This window comes from Salvelinus sp. IW2-2015, unplaced genomic scaffold (genome assembly GCF_002910315.2).
Source record: "Salvelinus sp. IW2-2015 unplaced genomic scaffold, ASM291031v2 Un_scaffold875, whole genome shotgun sequence".
Taxonomy (NCBI): domain Eukaryota; kingdom Metazoa; phylum Chordata; class Actinopteri; order Salmoniformes; family Salmonidae; genus Salvelinus; species Salvelinus sp. IW2-2015.
In genome coordinates this window covers 180,324-199,138 of record NW_019942635.1, presented here as the reverse complement: position 1 = coordinate 199,138, position 18,815 = coordinate 180,324, and the positions used below count along the sequence as shown (strand labels likewise).

Below are 18,815 nucleotides of genomic sequence, written 5' to 3'. Positions count from 1 at the left end.
TGAGTGTAGAATCGGGGGAGACACAAAACGGATCTAATCTACCCAACAACCAGATGTGGACAGAGGAGAGCACTAAGGGACTTGGACAAGTCCGAGTGCCAGCAAAGGCGGAGCAAAGTTACTATGATAGGCCAACGGACGAGTTGGAACTAAAGCTGTCATAGTATAAGAACTGCTATTTGAGTACATTCCACAGTTCCCTGTTTTTACCCTGCGCGGTGATACAGCGAACCCGTATATACGAAAATTGCATTTGCCATTTATTGTTTGCGTTAATGAAACATAATTAAAGAAAGTTAGCAGACCTTGCTTTTTATTTATCCTGATACCGGATTTGTTACACGCAGCGCTCACACTAGGTTAGTTCTCCTAACTTTCCACTTTAATTCTCCTAACCTGCCACGTTACTTATTCTGACCTGCCACGTTGCTTTTGATAAGCAAACATTGACCGTTAGAGGAGTGATTTTCTTTTTCTCCTCAAGGTACTAGCTAGCTAGGCCAGTTGGTCCTGCGACCAAGTCAACGGTTGTCACTAGTTAGCACAGCCACAAAGTCGTAAAAATTCATGTAATCTAATATGTTGTTCTTAATTTAAGATTAGGGTTAAAAATCTGATTTTAGAAGATAAATTGTAGAAATAGGCGGGATTTAGCCATAATTATGATTTTGTTACTGTGGTAACTAGTGACGACACAAGTGGTCAACGGTCAGGTTGACCACCATAACATCAAGTATCGAGAGCAGCACTCAGCAGGCCGCAGGTGAGTCACGCAAGCAAGTGCAAGAATTTTGTTATGTCCAATTCGAGTCGGTAATGGGTATTTGAGCTCTTACTATGCGTAAATACATTGTCAATTAGCTAGCTACTTTACTACAATGTTGGGGAATTAGTTCGAGAGTCAACACTAAAAAGTTGTCTAACGCTAATATTAATTTAGCTATCTAGCTAAACAAAGGTTTTAGTAGGCCAAGCTACCTCTTAACATATTCCTCTCTTCCTACTGTAACGTTATATATATTATTTTATTAGATGGCTAGCTGACTTTACTTAAACCAAAATATTGATTACTGGGTTCATTTTATCATTGGGTGTAGCCTATTTTATTGCCTACCACCCCATAAAGTCATCTTCTAAATCATCCTTGCAGAGATGGACAGCACACAGGACGGACCGGATATTGTCACCAAACCCATCATAATTCTGGGCACTGCTACCAGAGACAGAAGGTTTCTGCACTGGGTAGGCCAAGTGCTGAAGCTGAAGTGGCTGAAGAACAAGAGCCAAGAAGTGTGTTACCAAGTAGAAATTCATATGGTTCATTAAGTTATTCTGACCTTTGACCAATAACATGACTGATGTTCACCCACCATCTATTTCTCAGGAGGTCAAAGTGATGATCGGGGAGCTGCTGCCCTCTTTCGCCTGTGGATGTGTGGAGAACAATGACTTTCTCTCCCTGCAGGAGATCCTGGAGAGGGTGAGGATTTCTTCGCCACACAGACACCTTACACATTGTCTGAGAAACTCCTCACGCTCTCCCCCCTTCTTCTCGCAGATGGATGTGAACTGTGGGGACTACGACGGCACCACCCCCCTCCACAAGGCCTGTGAGAAGGGCAGGCTGGATATGGTCAAGTACCTGATGGGTAAAGGAGCCAGCACCCAGCTCAAAGACCGCTTTGGATACACACCGCTTCACCTGGCCATCAAGAACAGGTGCAGTGTGAATAATTAGAGGATTTATTTTTGTGATATGAATACCAGCTGACTGACAAATAAGCGTACAATGGTGTCTGTCTGAAATCATTTGAAAGAGATGTTCCTGGAATGACTGAAAGGAATCCATAAATGTTTCCTTCCAGGCACTTTGACATCATTCGCATCCTGCGTCTGAAGGGAGCCCCTCTGTCTTTGGAGCTTGTGAGGATCGGGCTGGAGCTGATCAAGTGAGTCTACATCTTACCTAGCTAGACGTTTGGTCACAGCATATACATCTTGCTTATCTGTCAGTGTCTATAAGCAAACGAGTGTGTTGTGCTAATCCTTAAAGATGCACTATGCAGAAATCACTCTGTCAATTCCTGGTAGCAAATTTTTTTYCACCTAATTTCAGTTTGACAAAGCAAGTACAGCGTAGAGAATCGTACCATCTAAACTGCCTGTAAATATATTTTCCATGTGCAAAAATATTGTATTTCCAGCTGTTGTACAAAAAAGTAAAAGATGCAAAAACAAAAGTATAGAAATAGCACAGAACAGATCTTAGACTTGCTGACAATGAGATCTATAATTAGTTTCTTAATTGTCAGGTAGTTACATATTGCAGCTTGAAGATTGATTGGAAATGTTCACACTATCTAGTTTATTTTCAATTGTAGATTGTGGGTTGTTTTCAATTGTAGATTGTGGGTACATTTTGTGTTTTGACCAGGGTTGTCCAGAACAAGGACTACCAGCTGTTGCAAGCCTGGTACCTGTCTGGCGTGAACCTGGACCAGAGTGACTATAACGGCCGTACAGCACTGCACATTGCAGTCAGGCTGAGGGAGAGGACCATGGTGTCCAGGCTGCTGGAGTACGGAGCCACCCCTCTGGTACTGCCTAATCTGTAAATATGACACGGTGTGGCTGTTTATTACCAGTGACATGATRGCTGCAGTCCTGGGGCAGCATAATGACCTCCAGTTAGCACTCAAATTGTTAAGACCAATGTTCGCAATCCTTAGTTTAACTCCCCCGAAACCCTATTTGCACACTTCAGGAACGTGACATCTGGGGTTGGACTGCGGTGGATGAGGCCCAGCACAACAACCTGCCCAGCATCCTGAAGCTGTTCCACTCCTTCACTTAGCAGTTCCCCAAACAGGCCTACCTGCTGCACCTGGCCAACAGGATGATCTGACCACTTCCAGTGAACACCCCCCTCAGGAAAGTCATCCTTTTTAATCCAGCCAATAACCCTAGACAGAGTTCATTCAGTGTACATTGTTTAGGTCATACTTTCGGCAAAAGGTGTTATCGTACAATGCTTTGCCTATTGATAAAGGATTATACTAACAATCCCCTTAAGTGTTTTGTACCCAACAGCATGACACTTTTACAAAGGCTTTGTTATACACCATTTATTTAATTTTCTCCAGAGAATAACTTGTACAACTGGATCTGTCATTAGGGAATGTCATCATGGAAAGGGAAGGGAGGGACCAGTAAAACAAGACAACCCAGCTGAATAATTAACTGCTTTGTGTGCAGGTGACAAATTTCTCAAGGTTGTGTTGTGCTCCTTGCGTCTGCCGTGTTCTCTAGTTAGTAGACATAGTTGGCTGTGTGCAGGGACTGCATGGAAGCCTGGTCATCGCTGCTGACCGCTGTGTACTTTCCCTTGGAGGCCAAACCGTTGCTCTGAAATTGAAATTTGTGATTTAGTGAAAGTGGTTCCAGAATGAAGCTTTGAGAGAAAGGAGACAATTTGAAACTAATTCATTTTAAGTAAAGAGGCCACCATACAATAGCTTCTCAATGATATCCCTGTAGCCAGCACCTGTAAGTAAGTTGTCCACTCTACCCTAGAATAACCCCACCATCTTACCTTGGCTCTGGAGGTGAAAGCATCCTGCGCTGACTGCTTGTTAGCGGCCTTGCCTTTCCAGGCGGCGAGGGCGGAGGCCTGGAGCGCACGGCCGTAGGAGAAGGAGAGCTTCCAAGGCCGGTGGAGGGACGTCTGGTTCATGGCGTTGAGGTTTTGGGTGGCCTCCTCTTCGCTCTGACCTCCAGACAGGAAGGTGATGCCTGAGAGAGGGGTGGGTTTAAGCAATTTGGTGGCGAGTTCATTTTAGCGGCGAGTTCATTTTAGCGTCACCTGATCCTAACTAAATATACAAGTTTTACTCCTTCAAATCCACCTAACACGGGCTCACCAGGCACGGCGGCAGGAACGGTGCGCCTCAGGGCAGTGACGGTGGCCATGCCAACCTCCTGGGGGGTGAACTTCTTGGGGCAGGAGTGTCCAGCAGTGACCATGTTAGGCTTCAACAGGGTGCCCTCCAGGTAGACGTGGTGGTCGTTCAGAGCCTTGTACGTGGCTGCCAGGACCTGGTGAGAAGGATGGTTTAGAGGCGTTTAGTTCAGCCATGTCAATTGGAGCGTGACTAAGATTTGGGGTGGTAAGTTTGTAATTTCGTGCTGTTAAAACAAGTGGAAGGGAGAGAAAATGACAACTGAGAAATGTGATTCAAATAACAGTTGGTGTTAACTGAAGGCCAACACAGATTTGAGAGTACAACAAGGTTATGAGCTCACCTTCTCAGTGACATACTGAGTGCGCAGCAGGTCATGGTCTCCGTCAGGCAAAATCTCTGGCTCCACGATGGGCACCAGGCCGTTCTGACGAGAGAAAGAGAATTAACATCACGTGTAGACACTTATGGAGACAAACCTTACCATTAAGGAATTTCTGGTCATTTGTTAGTTTTTGTGAAGTCAGGTAGAGCAGTAGTACTGTACATCTGACAGTTTCCCTCTGGGACATTAAAGTTCATCCTATCCTAGGGTACAGGGCCTATAGTTTTAGAAGGGAGAAGTTCTCATGGCATGCACACACCTGTTGGCAGATACTGGCGTATCTGGCGAGGACATTGGCATTCTCTGCGATGGCGAGGGCCGAGGGGCAGGCGTCGGAGATCTTGAGCACACACCTCCATTTGGCGAAGTCGCAACCGTCCTTCTTGTACTGAGCACAACGCTCCGAGAGTCCATCAAGACCTGATGAGAGAAGGATAATATTATACTGAACAAAAAATATAAAAAACGCAATATGCAACAATTTCCAAGATTTACAGTTCATAAGGAAATCAGTCAATTGAAAAATTCATTAGGCCCTAATCTATGGATTTCACCTGTTTGGGAATAAAGACATGCATCTGTTGATCACAGATGCCATAAAAAAAAGAATCTGGGGCGTGGATCAGAAAACCAGTCAGTATCTGGTGTGACAACGATTTGCCTCATGCAGCGGGACACATTCCGTCGCAGAGTTGAACAGGCTGTTGATTTTGGCCTGTGAAATGTCACACCTCTTCAATGGCTGTGCGAAGTTGCTGGATATTGGCGGGAACTGGAATACACGTCTTATATGCCGATCCAGAGCATCCCAAACATGCTCAATGGGTGACATGTCTGAGTATGCAGGCCATGGAAGAACTGGGACATTTTCAGCTTCCAGAAATRATGTACAGATCCTTGCGACATGGGGCTGAGCATTACCATGCTGAAACATGAGGTGATGGCGGCRGATAAAATGTCACAATGGGCCTCAGGATCTCATCCCGGTATCGCTGTGCATTCATTTTGCTATCAATATAATTGAATTGTGTTCGTTGTCCGTAGCTTATGCCTGCCCATACCCCCACTATTGGGTACACTGTTCATAACGTTGACATCAGCAAACCGCTCGCCCACACACATGGGTTGCAGTTGAGGCCGGTTGGACTTAATGCCAAATTCTCTAAAATGATGTTGGATGTACCTTTATGGTAGAGAAATTATCATTCAACTTTCTGGCAACAGCTCTGGTGGACATTCCTGGAGTCAGCATGCCAATTGCACACTCCCTTAACTTGAGGCATCTGTGGCATTGTGTTGTGAAAACTGCACATTTTAGAGTGGCCTTTTAATTTAACAAGGTGCACCTGTGTAATGAGCATGCCTTTTAATCAGCTTCTTGATATGCCACACCTGTCAGGTGGATGGATTATCTTGGCAAAGGAGAAATGCTCACTAACAGTGAAGTAAACTAAATTTGAGAAACAAGCTGTGTGTGTACAGAACATTTCTGAATCTTTCATTTCAGCTCATGAATCATGGGACCAACACTTTACATGGTCCATTTATATTTTTGTTCMGTCTTTCCTTTCATAGTCATGCAATGCATTTTACTGTTGACGGTTTGCAATCCATCATGTCAAACTGATTAAATGTGGTCTTGGGAGTTTTCAGAAACTGGTTTCAAAGTGTTTCAGATTTGACACAGGGCTTTGTTACTTAGAGTTGCAACAGAAATTAAGAGTGTAATCTTACCCTGTGTGGTAGTCTCTCCATCTGTTCCGTTCAGACCAGCTGTGCCTTTGTCCACCTAGAAAACAAATGTTCAAACTATAACCCCTTTCCCAGTAGTGTGCAATCCTTAGTGTCATTATATGACATCCAATCTTTGTAAGTGAAGCCAGTATAGCAGATACTCCAGTAATTACTTGTTGGATGGGCTTGTGTTCATAATTGTCTTCACTCAACCAGGGTTATCAGTAGACTATGGGAAGAGAGTCATTCATTACAACTGCAGCATAGCCTCAGGTCCTGTCTGAGTACTCTTGAAAATACATACTTCCTCCCTGTCCTCACCAACCAAACTGTCCCAGATCAAGGATGGCATTCAAAAAGGGACCGGACRTTGCTGGTCTTCTCACCTTAATGCCGACCACAATGCCCTTGTCCTTGATGACCTGGGGGAAGAGGACGCCCTTGTCCGACATCTGGTACAGCGTCTCGTGGAAGAAGATGATTCCGCCAATGCAGCTGGGGTCAACTGCAGAGAACAGGAGGTCACGGAAAGTCCGACGGTTCTCCTCATTGTTCTCCACGTTTATCTTYTGCAGGCGCTTACCCATTGTGCCTAGTCAGAGAAATTATGGGGAAGAATGTAAGAATGACAGATACCTATAACTTCTTTCTCTAACACTCCCTTCAGATGGCCAACACTGTTACTTGCTGAGAAAATACAACAGCAGTTTCCCACCTCGCCAACTCCCCCCACTTATCCATGCCCAGCTTTGCCTCCTCACCTGTGGACTCGTCTGCTGCTAGGATGCCCTTCCCTGGAGCCACAATCCTCTGGGCAATGTCAGAGAGCTCCTTCTTCTGCTCTGGAGAAAGGGATGGGAACTGGGTAGTCATCCTGTGGAGAAGATTAAAGAGAACAGAATTCAATAAATTCAGTCCATTAACCTAAATCCAGTTATGTACGCTAGTTAGTTCTGGTGGTTGTTAACGTGTTGCATATTCTCAGACACTAACTGTACATCTACCACCAGGACCCTTCACCCTCCCCAACTCTGTCAATATTTGGCTTGTCTGCAGTTTGAACTTTAGTCTGAATGCTAATAAGTTACCTTCCCCCCTACCTAGGACAAATAGGTTCACAGTTCACTATAGAAGTCAGTCAAATCATTCACACCATAAAGATGGCAAAAAGCCATCAAATTTGATCAGATTCAGGAGGACTCAAAGTAAATATTTTTTAGAAGGTACACAATTGTGTGGCGCATTTCACGCCACATGAACGCCATGCATGCGCTCTCGAGTTACAGAAACTGTTTTCGATTAAACAAGTTAACATACCAACCTTGAAAGAAAAAAAAATCTGCAAAAACGTGTACATTTGCCATATATTTTGCTTACAACGCATAAAAATTTGACTAGAAGTGAAGAGCATAGGTTGCAGAGATCCGCATACCGCATGGAGCCTCAAACATTGCAAACATCCAAGATATTCTTGCAACATCGGGTTGAAACATTGTAACCTTAATTCCATTGCAACATTTAAGAGCCTCTGTTTTAAGCGTTGTAGCCCAGAAACAGAAACGCATTTTGCCATTTATGAGCCTTTTCATAGATAAGCTAATCGTGAAAATGATGCAAGTATGAAGCTGAAAGTAAAACTTACTTAAATATGACAACGTTAACACCAATTGCAGAAAACGAATAGACAAATTGCCTCTCCTGCCTCCCAGTAATTCGGAATAATTGAGAAGAATAACGATTTTTCGAAACAAAGTGCTATTTATCGGACGGGTGACGAACGCTGAGTGATGTGGCACGGGCGTGCATCCCCACTGGAAATGCTATTGGTCGAGACAGGCGGGCGGGGGCGTTTTTGTGTRTAATGCTTCTTTTGTGGACTTTGAGTTGTATCAGAACTTGAAAGTATTACTTCGAGTTAAAGGAGCATCGCTCTGCAAATCCTTTGTTATACATAGCAGCATGCGTTGAGTGCATGATGATGATGATGTGTGTGTGTTTGCCTGCAGAGAAATGCAGGTATTCCTTATTATCAAATCTAATTTTAATTGTCACATGCTTCATAAATATCAGGTGTAGACTAAGTGAAAAGCTTACTTATAGGCCCTTCCCAACAATGCAGAATACAATAATAAATACATATATAATAGAAGAAGAAAAAAATCACACAAGGAATAAATACACAATGAGCAATGATAGCTTGGCTATATTTTATTGGCTATATAATGTTTCTTTTCAGGTTTTCATACAGTCTTGTGTCTTTCCTGCTGTTGTGTATGTGTGTCTGTAGTCTGTTGGTATGTCTGTCTGTACATCTCTCAGTAATATGTCTGGATGTGTCTGGATATGTCGGTTTGTGAATGGGGTTATCATCTACAATAGATCGGTGTCAAATGACAGAATCCACATTATGAAATGAACATGTGAATGACTGCATCAGACAAATGTATTTGAACCCCGGGTATGAGGTAGGCAGGGTGGAAAACAAACGCACCAGCTATTACAAATCAAGCTTACACAAGATGGACCATGGAACCGCCAACAATAGTCTCACAAACACTCTGGGTCAGAGTCCGTTCCCATCATCCTCTCATTCACTGGAGAGAAAATGAATGAAAGTGTGTGTGAGAGAGTGAGAGCGAGAAACTACAAATGAGGCACAAACTTTATTTCTGTACTTTGATCTCCAAAACCAGACAATGCTGTTACAGTCGTTAGTGTTGTTTACTTGCAGCCACAAATAAAACAGTGAGATAATATGCCACCTGTAGCCGCTACCAACATTTATTTATACAGTACTACATACTTCACTTCTCCATCCGCAGATAACACAGACTGCAGTCAGAGTGCAGTATAACTACAGTTAGAGTGCATTATAACAGCATTATGCTGCAAATACTGTGTTCAATATATCATAGTTATTCTGCAATTACTGCCCCCAAAATACAACAGTCGACTGCAGTTACTGCACTTTCAAAACTGCAATCCTTTTTTTGTATGGATGGTAGCAATAGAATGAGAATCTCTAGTTCTCCAACTCTATATTTTTGATTCTGAATGTAATTTCTTCCACCACGTGGTGGCGCCCTTTAAAATGATGAGTGGTTCGACTTTCAATGTCAGTGGCTACTTCCCTTTCCGGAAGAGAGCCGAAAGAAGCCGCAATATCAACATTCATTGACAGAATTTCTAAATAACACMATTTTATAAAAATTGGTAAGGAATTTGAATCAAACCACCGACTCTACAAGGAATAACAAATCAAATGTATTGATGTAAAGTGCCCCACTCACGTTTTCTGTTTAGAAAGGCTATTTTATAGCGTGTGGTATATTTGAATTAGCAAACTGGCTACTATTAGCTACTGCTATCTACAACATATTTGGGAATTCGCTAACTAACTGGTAAATGCAACATTGCCAAATAGCTGAAATTGAATTAGAATTAAAACAAATGTYTGCTCTTTCGAAATTATATAGTAAGCTAATGACTGTAGCTAGCTACGTGTAGTTTCCTACAATAAGATCCACCACGTTATTTAAGGTTATCTAACGTTAGCTAGCTAGGATCTCAATGTGCACATATTTAATATCCCCCTATATCTACTACAGCGGTGTTGGGTTCAGGATGTCAGGACAGAAGCGTCCGTGTGACTCCAGCGCCCCCTCTTCCTCGTCCGGTGCGCCCCCCGATAAACGGAGGGAGCGAGATGGAGGAGAGGACGGGGTTCCCGGGGTCAGCGCTACTGCCGTGGAAACCGTCATCAAACTCGGAGGGGTGTCCAACTCGGTGAGAGAGCTGCAAAGTGCCTAGCCTGTATTTATCCTATCTGTGTCAGTCTGTCTGYCATTTCATATGGTAGTTGTTATGGCTCGTCAGCAGTGCCGTTGATTGTGTTCTTGTCATCTGTTCGGTCTCTTTCTCTTGTGGTCAGGAGGAACAGGATGTCAAAGCTCTCCATGTGAAGAACAGGAAGTTGGGAGAATCCCTCGATCAAAGACAGGTATGTTAGTCTCACACACACATAAACAAATACACAGGCACACACAAACCTACAACTCCTGTTTTCACTATATACATTTATAATGGGACCGTTGCTCTGCAGGTGATTGAGGATGAGCTGAGAGAGAGAATCGAGAGACTGGAGACTCGTCAGGCTACTGATGATGCCAGCCTACTGATCCTGAACAGATACTGGAATCAGGTAACTATTCATTCACTCAAATAATGAACCATATGCAATTCAAACATTGCACATAGATAACATTTGCATTACAACAATTCTCTATATTCTAAATACCATCTACTTCCTCCTCTTAGTTTGATGACAATGTGCGCCAGATTGGCAGGCGCTACGACCAATCAGGAAGCGAGCCTGTCGAATCCCCGGCAGGAGAGGGGCGGAGCCTAAAGCCTGACACCCCAGAACCCGACGGTGACTCCAACCAGGAGAGAGCCAAAGATCGAGGTAAAGAGGGAGAAAAAGTATTTGCCCCCTTTCTAATTTAATCTACTTTTGCATATTTTTTATACTGAATGTTATATCTTCAACAAAAACCTAATATTAGATAAAGGGAACCTAAGTGAACAAATAACACAACAATGACTTACTTATTTCATAAACAAAGTTATGCAACACCCAATGCCCCTCAATAACTGGTTGTGCCACCTTTAGCTGCAATGACTCCAACCAAGCGCTTCCCGTTGTTGTTGATCAGTCTCTCACGTTGCTGTGGAGAAGTTTTGGCCCACTCTTCCATGCAGAAGTGTTACTTTTTAACCATATTCATGTAGACTTGATTGTGTATTTTGGATCAGTCTTGCTGCTTGACCCAGCTATGCTTCAGCTCACAGAACGATGGCCTGACATTCTCCTGTAGAATTCTCTGATGCAGAGCAGATTTCATGGTTCCTTCTATTAAGGAAAGGTATCCAGGTCCTGAGGCAGCAAAGCATCCCCAAACCATCAAACTACCACCACCATGCATGACCCTTGGTATGAGGTTCTTACTGTGGAATGAAGTGTTTGGTTTACGCCAGGGATAATGGCACYCATCTTATCCAAAAAGTTGACTAAAGTTTGCCAAAAAGCACCTGGATGATCATCAAGACTCTTGGAAGAATGTTCTATCGACAGATACAAAAGGGTAACTTTTGGAAGACATGGGTTTTGCATGGAAGAGTGGGCCAAAATTCCTCCCCAGCGATGTGAGAAACTGAGAACTACAGGAAGCATTTGGTTGCGGTCTTTGCAGCTGAGGTGGCACAACCAGTTATTGAGTGTAAGGGGGAAATTACTTTTTCACACAGGGGAATTTAGTGTTGCATAACTTTGTTAATTAAATAAATAAAATAAGTGTCCAGTTTTTGTGTTATTTGTAAACTCATTTTCCCTTTATCTAATATTAGGTTTTGGTTGAAGGTCTGATAACATTCAGAATTTWAAAAAAATGCAAAAATAGAGAAAATCAGAAAGGGGGCAAATACTTTTTCACAGCACTGTATATAGATATATACAGTACCAGTCAAAAGTTGGGACACCTACTCATTCCAGGGTTTTTCTATTTTTACTATTTTCAACATTGTATAATTTTTTTTTCTATGTGTTTTTTTAAATTTATGGATAGCCAGGGGCACACTCCAACACTCAGACATCATTTACAAACAAAGCATTTGTCTTTAGTGAGTCCTCCAGATCAGATGCATTCAGAATTACCAGGGATGTTCTCTTGATAAGTGTGTCAATTGGACTGTTTACTGTCCTGCTAAGCATTTCAAATTTAATGAGTACTTTTTGGTGTCAGGGAAATGTATGGAATAAAAATGACATTATTTTCTTTAGGAATGTAGTGAAGTAAAAGTTGTCCAAAATATAAATAGTAAAGTATTGTACAGATACCCCCCMAAAATGACTTAAGTTGTGCTTTCAAGTATTTTTACTTAATTACTTTACACCACTGTTTGGTAGTGAGTACTAACTCCTGTCTGCRCCGTGTGGCTGTCCTCCAGGCCAACAGGGAGAGACAACCACGTCCTTCCTGGCCACGCTGGCCAGCAGCAGCAGCGAGGAGATGGAGGCGGAACTGCAGGAGAGGGTGGAGTCCAGCCAAAAGCAGGCCAACCGCGTAGTGGAGATCTACGACAGCTTGAAGACCACCGTGGAGCAGCTGAAGAAGGACCAGGACTCTGGAGCAGGTGATGGGGGAGAGAGAGTGGGAGGAAGTGGGGGGGGTGGGTTTGAGAGGAATGAGGGGAGTGTAGGCGTAAGAGGGGATGGCTTGAGAGGAATGAGGGAGTGTAGGGTAAGATGGGATGGTTTGAGGGAGTGTAGGGGTAAGAGGGGATGGTATGAGGGGAGTGTAGGGGTAAGAGGGGATGGTATGAGGGAAGTGTAGGGGTAAGAGGAGATGGTTTGAGGAATGAGGGGAGTGGTAGGGGTAAGGGGATAGTTTGAGAGGATGAGGGGAGTGTAGGGTAAGAGGGGATGGTATGAGGGGAGTGTAGGGGTATAGAGGAGATGGTTTGAGAGGAATGAGGTAGAGTTGTAGGGGTAAGGGGATAGTTTGAGAGGAATGAGGGGAGTGTAGGGGTAAGATGGGATGGTTTGAGGGGAGTGTAGGGGTAAGAGGAAAGAGGGAATGAGATGTGAAGAAGGGTGAGGGTTGGGGGTGAAGATGGTGAGAACAGCAAGGGTGTAAGTGTTTATTTATTTTTCATTTTCAAACAGAAGCTAGTATTAGCATTTAATAAGGTAATTGTTATGTGAGGAAAGTCAGGAGTATTAATGTCATGATATTATGTCTTGTATTTCCAGAGGGCTCTGTGTGGCAGGTCGCTGTACAGCTCAACACCCTCCTGTCCAATGAGAACGACCGGCTGCGTCAGCTGACCGATGACCTCCAGCAGAAGCACAGTCACATGACTAGCGAGGTGATTTGATGCACCACATCACGGCAGGGGTGGGCAACTTTGATGTGGGTGGGGATCACGTCCCCCTCTTGACAGCAGATAAATACTTTTTTACTTTACACATTTTGCCATAGGGTAGAGAGAAATGTTTGCAGTTTTTAAGATGACATCTGAGTTAGACTGACTAACAAAATCAATGGGGGCCCCCGACAGGTAAAATCGACCATGATTACTAAATTTAGATAGCTGGCTAGACTACCGTAGCAATCTAAAACTGTTAGCTGACATGGCTAATTGACTGACTATCAGTTTCTGACATAACAACAGGAAAACTGCTGATGCACAACCACATTTCCAAATTGCACCTTGTGTATTCTACTATTCTAACTCGTAACAGTGAGTTGAGACCCCAACTGAGTTCCTAAAAAAAATTAGGGGGGGGGGGCACCATTTGCCCATCCCTGTCTTACATCAACACTTGCACTAATTCTCTGTTTGTTGATCTCTACACTATGTACCTTACTAGTGGATCACCACCACTCCCACCAGCCCCCATATTGACAGTAACTCTGTGTCCCTGTAGTCTCGTTCTCTGGGGCGGGCGGTGGCGAGGGCAGACACACGGGTCAGTGAGCTGCAGGGCCTCATCGAAGAACTCCAGTGGGACATGGAGAAGATCAGACGCAGAGAAACCCGCCTCAACACACACCTGGGAGAAATCCTGGAGAGGGTAAGGCTGCTGCTGTGTGTTTTTGTGAATCCAATTCAAGTCTTTCTGCAGTATTTCTGTGTCATGTCGTTTATATACCACAGCACTATATCTATGTAAATGTAGCATGTTTATTCCAAGTGCTATTCCTCCCAGGTGAACAGTAAAGGCTACAAGGTGTGTGGGGAGGCCAGCAGTGTGTGTGGAACCATCACCATCAACAAGAGAAAGGTATAAAAACATCCTCTTTGTTCTGCCATTTGTACTTGTCAGAAACAACATGGACCTGGAGTTATAACTCTTTAATTTCCCGTTCCTCTCCTTTCCCCCTGCCCCCTTTTTCTCCGTCTCTCTCTTCTCTTTCCCCCTCCCATCTGTCAGTTTGAGGAGATGAACAGTGAGTTGGAGGAGAACAGGGAGCTGGCGGAGAACCGTCTGAGCGAGCTGCAGCGGCTACAGCAGGACCTGCAGACGGTCAACCAGGAGAACAACAACATGAAGGTGAGCCTGCAGGGACAGAGCCAGGGACAGAGCCAGGGACAGAGCCAGGGACAGAGCCAGGGACAGAGCCAGGGCCAGGGACAGGGCCTCTCCCCCAACCCAGCCATTGGATTACCTAAGGTCCCACATCCTTACTCAGTCAACCAAACCAGTCAAATGAAGGTAAATAGATAGGGGGAGGTTCTTGTTTTTCTCTGTTGCTTTGCTCACCTCTCTTTGCTCTGTCCATCTCTTTTCTCTCCCCTTCTCTCACACTTTSTCTTCACCTCGCGCTCTCTCACTTCATTTCTTTCATTCCATTTCTCGCTCTGTTTTTCTGCTTTTCTCTCTCCCCCTCTGTTTCTCTCTCTGTTAGGTGGAGTTGTTGAGTCGTGCTGAGGGGGTGGTAAGGGAGAGCTCAGAGTACCGCTGTCTCCAGTCCCAGTTCTCTGTCCTCTACAATGAGTCTGTGGGCCTTAAGTCTCAGCTGGACGAGACGCGCACACGCCTCAACACCACCAGAACGGCACGCCTCCGACAGCTAGAGCACATGGAGGTGAGTGTGTGTTTGCGAGCTAGAGGTATGAACGTTTAAACTAAATAAGAATCCTTAACGCTATTTATGAGAAGAAAAATACCCCCTAGAGCCAATCTAATTAGCATATTTTWWAAAAATATGTCACTTTAAGCTAGAGATATCCACCAATGGCAGCCTTTCGCATCTGCGGTGAAAGGTGTCCGAGTTACAGCGGTGTTTGTCAGACCGTGAGACATCCCGAAAATTGGTCTTCTCACGAAAACGTCTGTAGCATCYGAACGGTTTGGCATACAAACTCTTATAACCCCTCGATGGAAAGAATCGACTCTCAGGAACATGATGGTGTCACGGGACTCATCTGAAGTCGGTTCCGCTGATCTGCCAACTTCTATCTGTAATGTCCGAGCTGTTTTTGGCTACACACTAATATGACTACTCTGGAAAGGTGAGACTCAGGAACATGTACATGTCGGTTGTTTTGCTTTAGGGCGCCACAAGCCTCACATAAATAAATATGGAAGGAGTTTAATGCCCACAAATTGTTAAATATGGGTAAAGAAATATACACAAATTATTTCCTGATCTTCCTTCCAGCTCTCAGATATAGGACAGACACTTTAAAACAAACGTTGCAAGCCAAGAAATTGCAAGATATAGCTTTTGATTGTCGATAGGTAGTCCTAGTGCAGGGTTCTGCCTGGTGGCCGATATGCCTGTACAGGGACCCTCTCTTTGTCCCTCGCTAGCTTGCTATGAAAGATGCAAGTGTTTGTTCTCGGAAGTACGACGGCTAGTCAGTCTCCTCCGTTCCAAAAATACAGAATCTTCACACTCAGAAATGGGAGTCGATGATTGGAGTTGTAGTTAACAGTTGGAAAAATGACWGCAGAGAAGTCCTGTATGGCAATACTTTGAGAAGTTAAATGAAGAAAATGCCAACTCTCGCGGTGGAATTGAGGTACAGTAACGCAGGTGCAATGCTTAACCATCTGAAAGGGACGCACCATGAGACCCAAACCATTGCTGGCAGCTGCATTGTGAATTCACACAGAATTTTGTAAATTTTTCTTATTGTTTTTAACGGAAAACTGATAAAAATGTCTATGTGCAGTTTGAAGGAAGTTGTTAACTAGCGCTAGCGCAATTGCTAACTAGCATTAGCATAATAACTGGAAGTCTATGGGTATCTGCTAACATGCTAGTAAATACCCATAGACTTCCAGTCATTGCGGTAGTTAACATTTTCTCACAAAACTACCTGTATACTGGACACAGAGACATAAAAATGGTATCCACAAGTTCAWCTGACTCTGAAGAATTATATTAAGTACCTCGTTGCCAAAATTCCGAAGTATCCCTTCAAACACAATGGGGGGGGTGTGTGGTAACGGTCCCCTCTCTCCTCCAGAATGATGAGGTGTCTCTCCAGAGGAAGGTGCGTACAGAGGTGTTCCAGCTGGAGGACACTCTGGCCCAGGTCAGGAAGGAGTACGAGATGCTCCGGATCGAGTTTGAACAGACCCTCGCTGCCAATGAACAAGCAGGTCAGTGTCTTCACCTCGCATTAAAACAAATATGGCCTTACGCTCCTCCTCACCAGCTACTATTTACCTGCAGTTTCAGATCCTCATTGAAAACAGCATCTCATCTATTTCTTTCTCTCTCTCAATCTGTCTCTCTCTCAGGTCCTATCAACAGGGAGATGCGTCACCTGATCAGCACACTGCAGACACACAACCAGCAGATGAAGGGAGAGGTGGTGAAATACAAGCTGAGACTGAGAGAGGCACAGACTGACCTCAGCCAGGTGAGAGACAGACAGACTGACCTCAGCCAGGTGGGAGAAAGACAGACTGACTGACTGGCCTCAGCCAGGTGGGAGACACAGACTGACCTCAGCCAGGTGGGAGACACAGACTGACCTCAGCCAGGTGGGAGACAGAGAGACTGACCTCAGCCAGGTGGGAGACAGACAGACTGACTGACCTCAGCCAGGTGGGAGACAGAGAGACTGACCTCAGCCAGGTGGGAGACAGACAGACAGACTGACCTCAGCCAGGTGGGAGACAGAGACAGACTGACCTCAGCCAGGTGGGAGAAAGACAGACTGACTGACTGGCCTCAGCCAGGTGGGAGACAGACAGACTGACTGACTGACTGGCCTCAGCCAGGTGGGAGACAGACAGACTGACTGACTGACTGGCCTCAGCCAGGTGGGAGACAGACAGACTGACTGACTGACTGGCCTCAGCCAGGTGGGAGACAGACTGACTGACTGACTGGCCTCAGCCAGGTGGGAGAGTGTGAGGCATGCAAGGAGGAGACTATAAGAGAGACTAAGGGAGTTGAAGCCCATTAAGAGAGAGAGAGAAAATCCTGTCATCTGAATTCTGTGCAATTCCCTCCTCTCATAGGCTCGCACTACGAAGGGCAGCGCTATCCTCCAATCACAATCCAGTACGGAGCTGGATGTGAAGGAAGAGACCACCTCCCCCCTGACGCCTGCTGCCTCTGGTGATGTCACCATCAAGGTGGAGTCTGACAATGGTTCAGCCACGCCCAACAGCACTAGTAAGTGTTATTAAGTGTTTATTAACTATTTAGTAACTCTTTATTAACTCTTAACTGATATTCATCCTCTCTCTCTGTAGGTACCTCTTTGAAGACAGAGCCTGGGACGGAGACWGAGGGAGAAATCAAAGAGGAGGAGAAAGAGAAGGAAGTGAAGAAAGAGGAGAAGAATGAGAGAGAGAAGGAGAGAGAGAGGCCAACCCGTGGAGGGGGTGGGGCCGTGAAGGAGGAGAAGGAGAAGGCTGGGTCCAGCAACCAATYGGAGGAGGTGGCTCTGGAGCGCCCGTCTGTGATTGGAGGACCAAAGAGGAAGGAGGTGGAGCAACTAAAAATTGTCCGGGCGGACCTAAAGTAAGTTTGATGATGATTGACAGTCATGATTGATGATGGGGGTTAGGATGATATTATTAACCTTTCTGGACTACCCATCCCGGATGCGGGATCATTCTCATCAGAAACGCTGACTAGCATAGCCTAGCGCCACAGGGATATCATATAATATAATTTCATGAAATCACAAGTCCAATACAGCAAATGAAAGATAAACATCTTGTGAATCCAGCCAACATGTCCGATTTTTAAAATGTTTTACAGCGAAAACACAATATATATTTATGTTAGCTCACCACAATAGCCAAACACACAACGCCATTTTTTTCACCGCAAACATAGCTTTCACAAAACCCACAAATAGAGATAAAATGAATCACTAACCTTTGAACAACTTCATCAGATGACAGTCTTATGACATCATGTTATACAATACATTTATGTTTTGTTTGAAAATGTGCATATTTATAGCTACAAATCTGGGTTTTACAACGCAGCCATCTTCACAAATAACACCAAATTGTCCGGAGAAATTTTACACAGCAACTCATCATAAACTTTGCTGAAAAATACATGCTGTACAGCAAATGAAAGATACACTTGTTCTTAATGCAACCGCTGTGTTAGATTTTAAAAAATAACTTTAGTACAAAGCACAGCATGCAATAATCTGAGACAGCGCTCAGCCATTCTCCGCCATGTTGGAGCCAACATATTCCACAAAAATACGAAATAACATCATAAATATTCTCTTACCTTTGATGATCTTCCATCAGAATGTAGTGCAAGGAGTCCTAGTTCCACAATAAATCGTTGTTTTGTTTTAGAATGTCMATTTCTTCTGTCGAATTAGCAACTTTGGCTAGCATTGTGGAGCGCACATGTCCATCAACTCTTGGCGCATGGAACGAAAAATTCCAAAAGTCACAATAAAGGTCGAATAAACTGGTCAAACTCAGTTGAAAATCCATCTTTATGATGTTTTTCTCATATGTATCCAATAACGTCCAAGACGGAGCATTTCATCGTGTCTACCTAACGCATTGCAGAAAATTATATGGTGCTCCCAGGTGCGCAGCAAAATACTGCCAATATGGCGGACCTGTCACTCCAAAAGCTCTCATTCGGTCTCACATCAAGCTAGACACCCCATTCAACATTCTACTGCCTGTTGACATCTAGTGGAAGGCGTATGAAGTGCAT

At 44.3% G+C, this 18,815-nt stretch overlaps 3 protein-coding genes across 5 annotated transcripts in view; 2 read left to right on the top strand and 1 right to left on the bottom strand.

The window, feature by feature from the left end:
• Nucleotides 1-270: 270 nt before the first annotated feature.
• si:dkey-74k8.4 (L-asparaginase) lies at nt 271-2,950 on the top strand. 3 transcript variants are annotated; one of them, XM_024136340.2, is made up of 7 exons: nt 271-359; nt 1,151-1,290; nt 1,385-1,480; nt 1,559-1,719; nt 1,866-1,949; nt 2,435-2,597; nt 2,765-2,950. In XM_024136340.2, the coding sequence occupies exons 2-7, from the start codon at nt 1,153-1,155 to the stop codon at nt 2,852-2,854; spliced, it is 732 nt and encodes a 243-aa protein (XP_023992108.1). In that variant the 5' UTR covers nt 271-359; nt 1,151-1,152; the 3' UTR covers nt 2,855-2,950. The 3 variants fall into 3 exon arrangements, with proteins under 3 accessions (XP_023992108.1, XP_070294495.1, XP_023992105.1); XM_070438394.1 differs by having other exon boundaries at nt 279-763; nt 1,151-1,242; XM_024136337.2 differs by having other exon boundaries at nt 279-763.
• A 160-nt stretch (nt 2,951-3,110) lies between these two features.
• Nucleotides 3,111-7,808, bottom strand: LOC112069061 (fructose-bisphosphate aldolase B). Its single transcript, XM_024136336.2, has 9 exons — nt 7,721-7,808; nt 6,840-6,952; nt 6,465-6,670; nt 6,079-6,133; nt 4,604-4,764; nt 4,303-4,386; nt 3,921-4,095; nt 3,593-3,792; nt 3,111-3,405 (listed from the first exon to the last, which is right to left on the bottom strand). Exons 2-9 carry the CDS (start codon nt 6,949-6,951, stop codon nt 3,310-3,312), a joined length of 1,089 nt encoding a protein of 362 aa, XP_023992104.1. The 5' UTR covers nt 6,952; nt 7,721-7,808; the 3' UTR covers nt 3,111-3,309.
• A 1,396-nt stretch (nt 7,809-9,204) lies between these two features.
• The window catches only part of LOC112069059 (E3 ubiquitin-protein ligase BRE1A-like), a 20,219-nt gene continuing 10,608 nt past the window's right edge, over nt 9,205-18,815 (top strand). The window contains 15 exon segments of the mRNA XM_024136333.2: nt 9,205-9,291; nt 9,687-9,864; nt 10,010-10,078; nt 10,181-10,279; nt 10,396-10,543; nt 12,085-12,270; nt 12,890-13,005; nt 13,568-13,714; nt 13,850-13,924; nt 14,075-14,194; nt 14,550-14,729; nt 16,120-16,255; nt 16,397-16,518; nt 17,126-17,282; nt 17,363-17,633. Of these exon segments, the coding sequence (XP_023992101.1) occupies nt 9,703-9,864; nt 10,010-10,078; nt 10,181-10,279; nt 10,396-10,543; nt 12,085-12,270; nt 12,890-13,005; nt 13,568-13,714; nt 13,850-13,924; nt 14,075-14,194; nt 14,550-14,729; nt 16,120-16,255; nt 16,397-16,518; nt 17,126-17,282; nt 17,363-17,633 (1,988 nt within the window). The 5' untranslated portion in view covers nt 9,205-9,291; nt 9,687-9,702.

Coding starts and splice junctions, on each gene's coding strand:
- si:dkey-74k8.4 (XM_024136340.2), top strand. CDS start 1,153: ATGGACAGCACACAGGACGGACCGGATATTGTCACCAAACCCATCATA. Junction 1,291..1,384: donor TGAAGAACAAGAGCCAAGAA/GTGTGTTACCAA, acceptor TCTATTTCTCAG/GAGGTCAAAGTGATGATCGG. Junction 1,950..2,434: donor ATCGGGCTGGAGCTGATCAA/GTGAGTCTACAT, acceptor TGTTTTGACCAG/GGTTGTCCAGAACAAGGACT.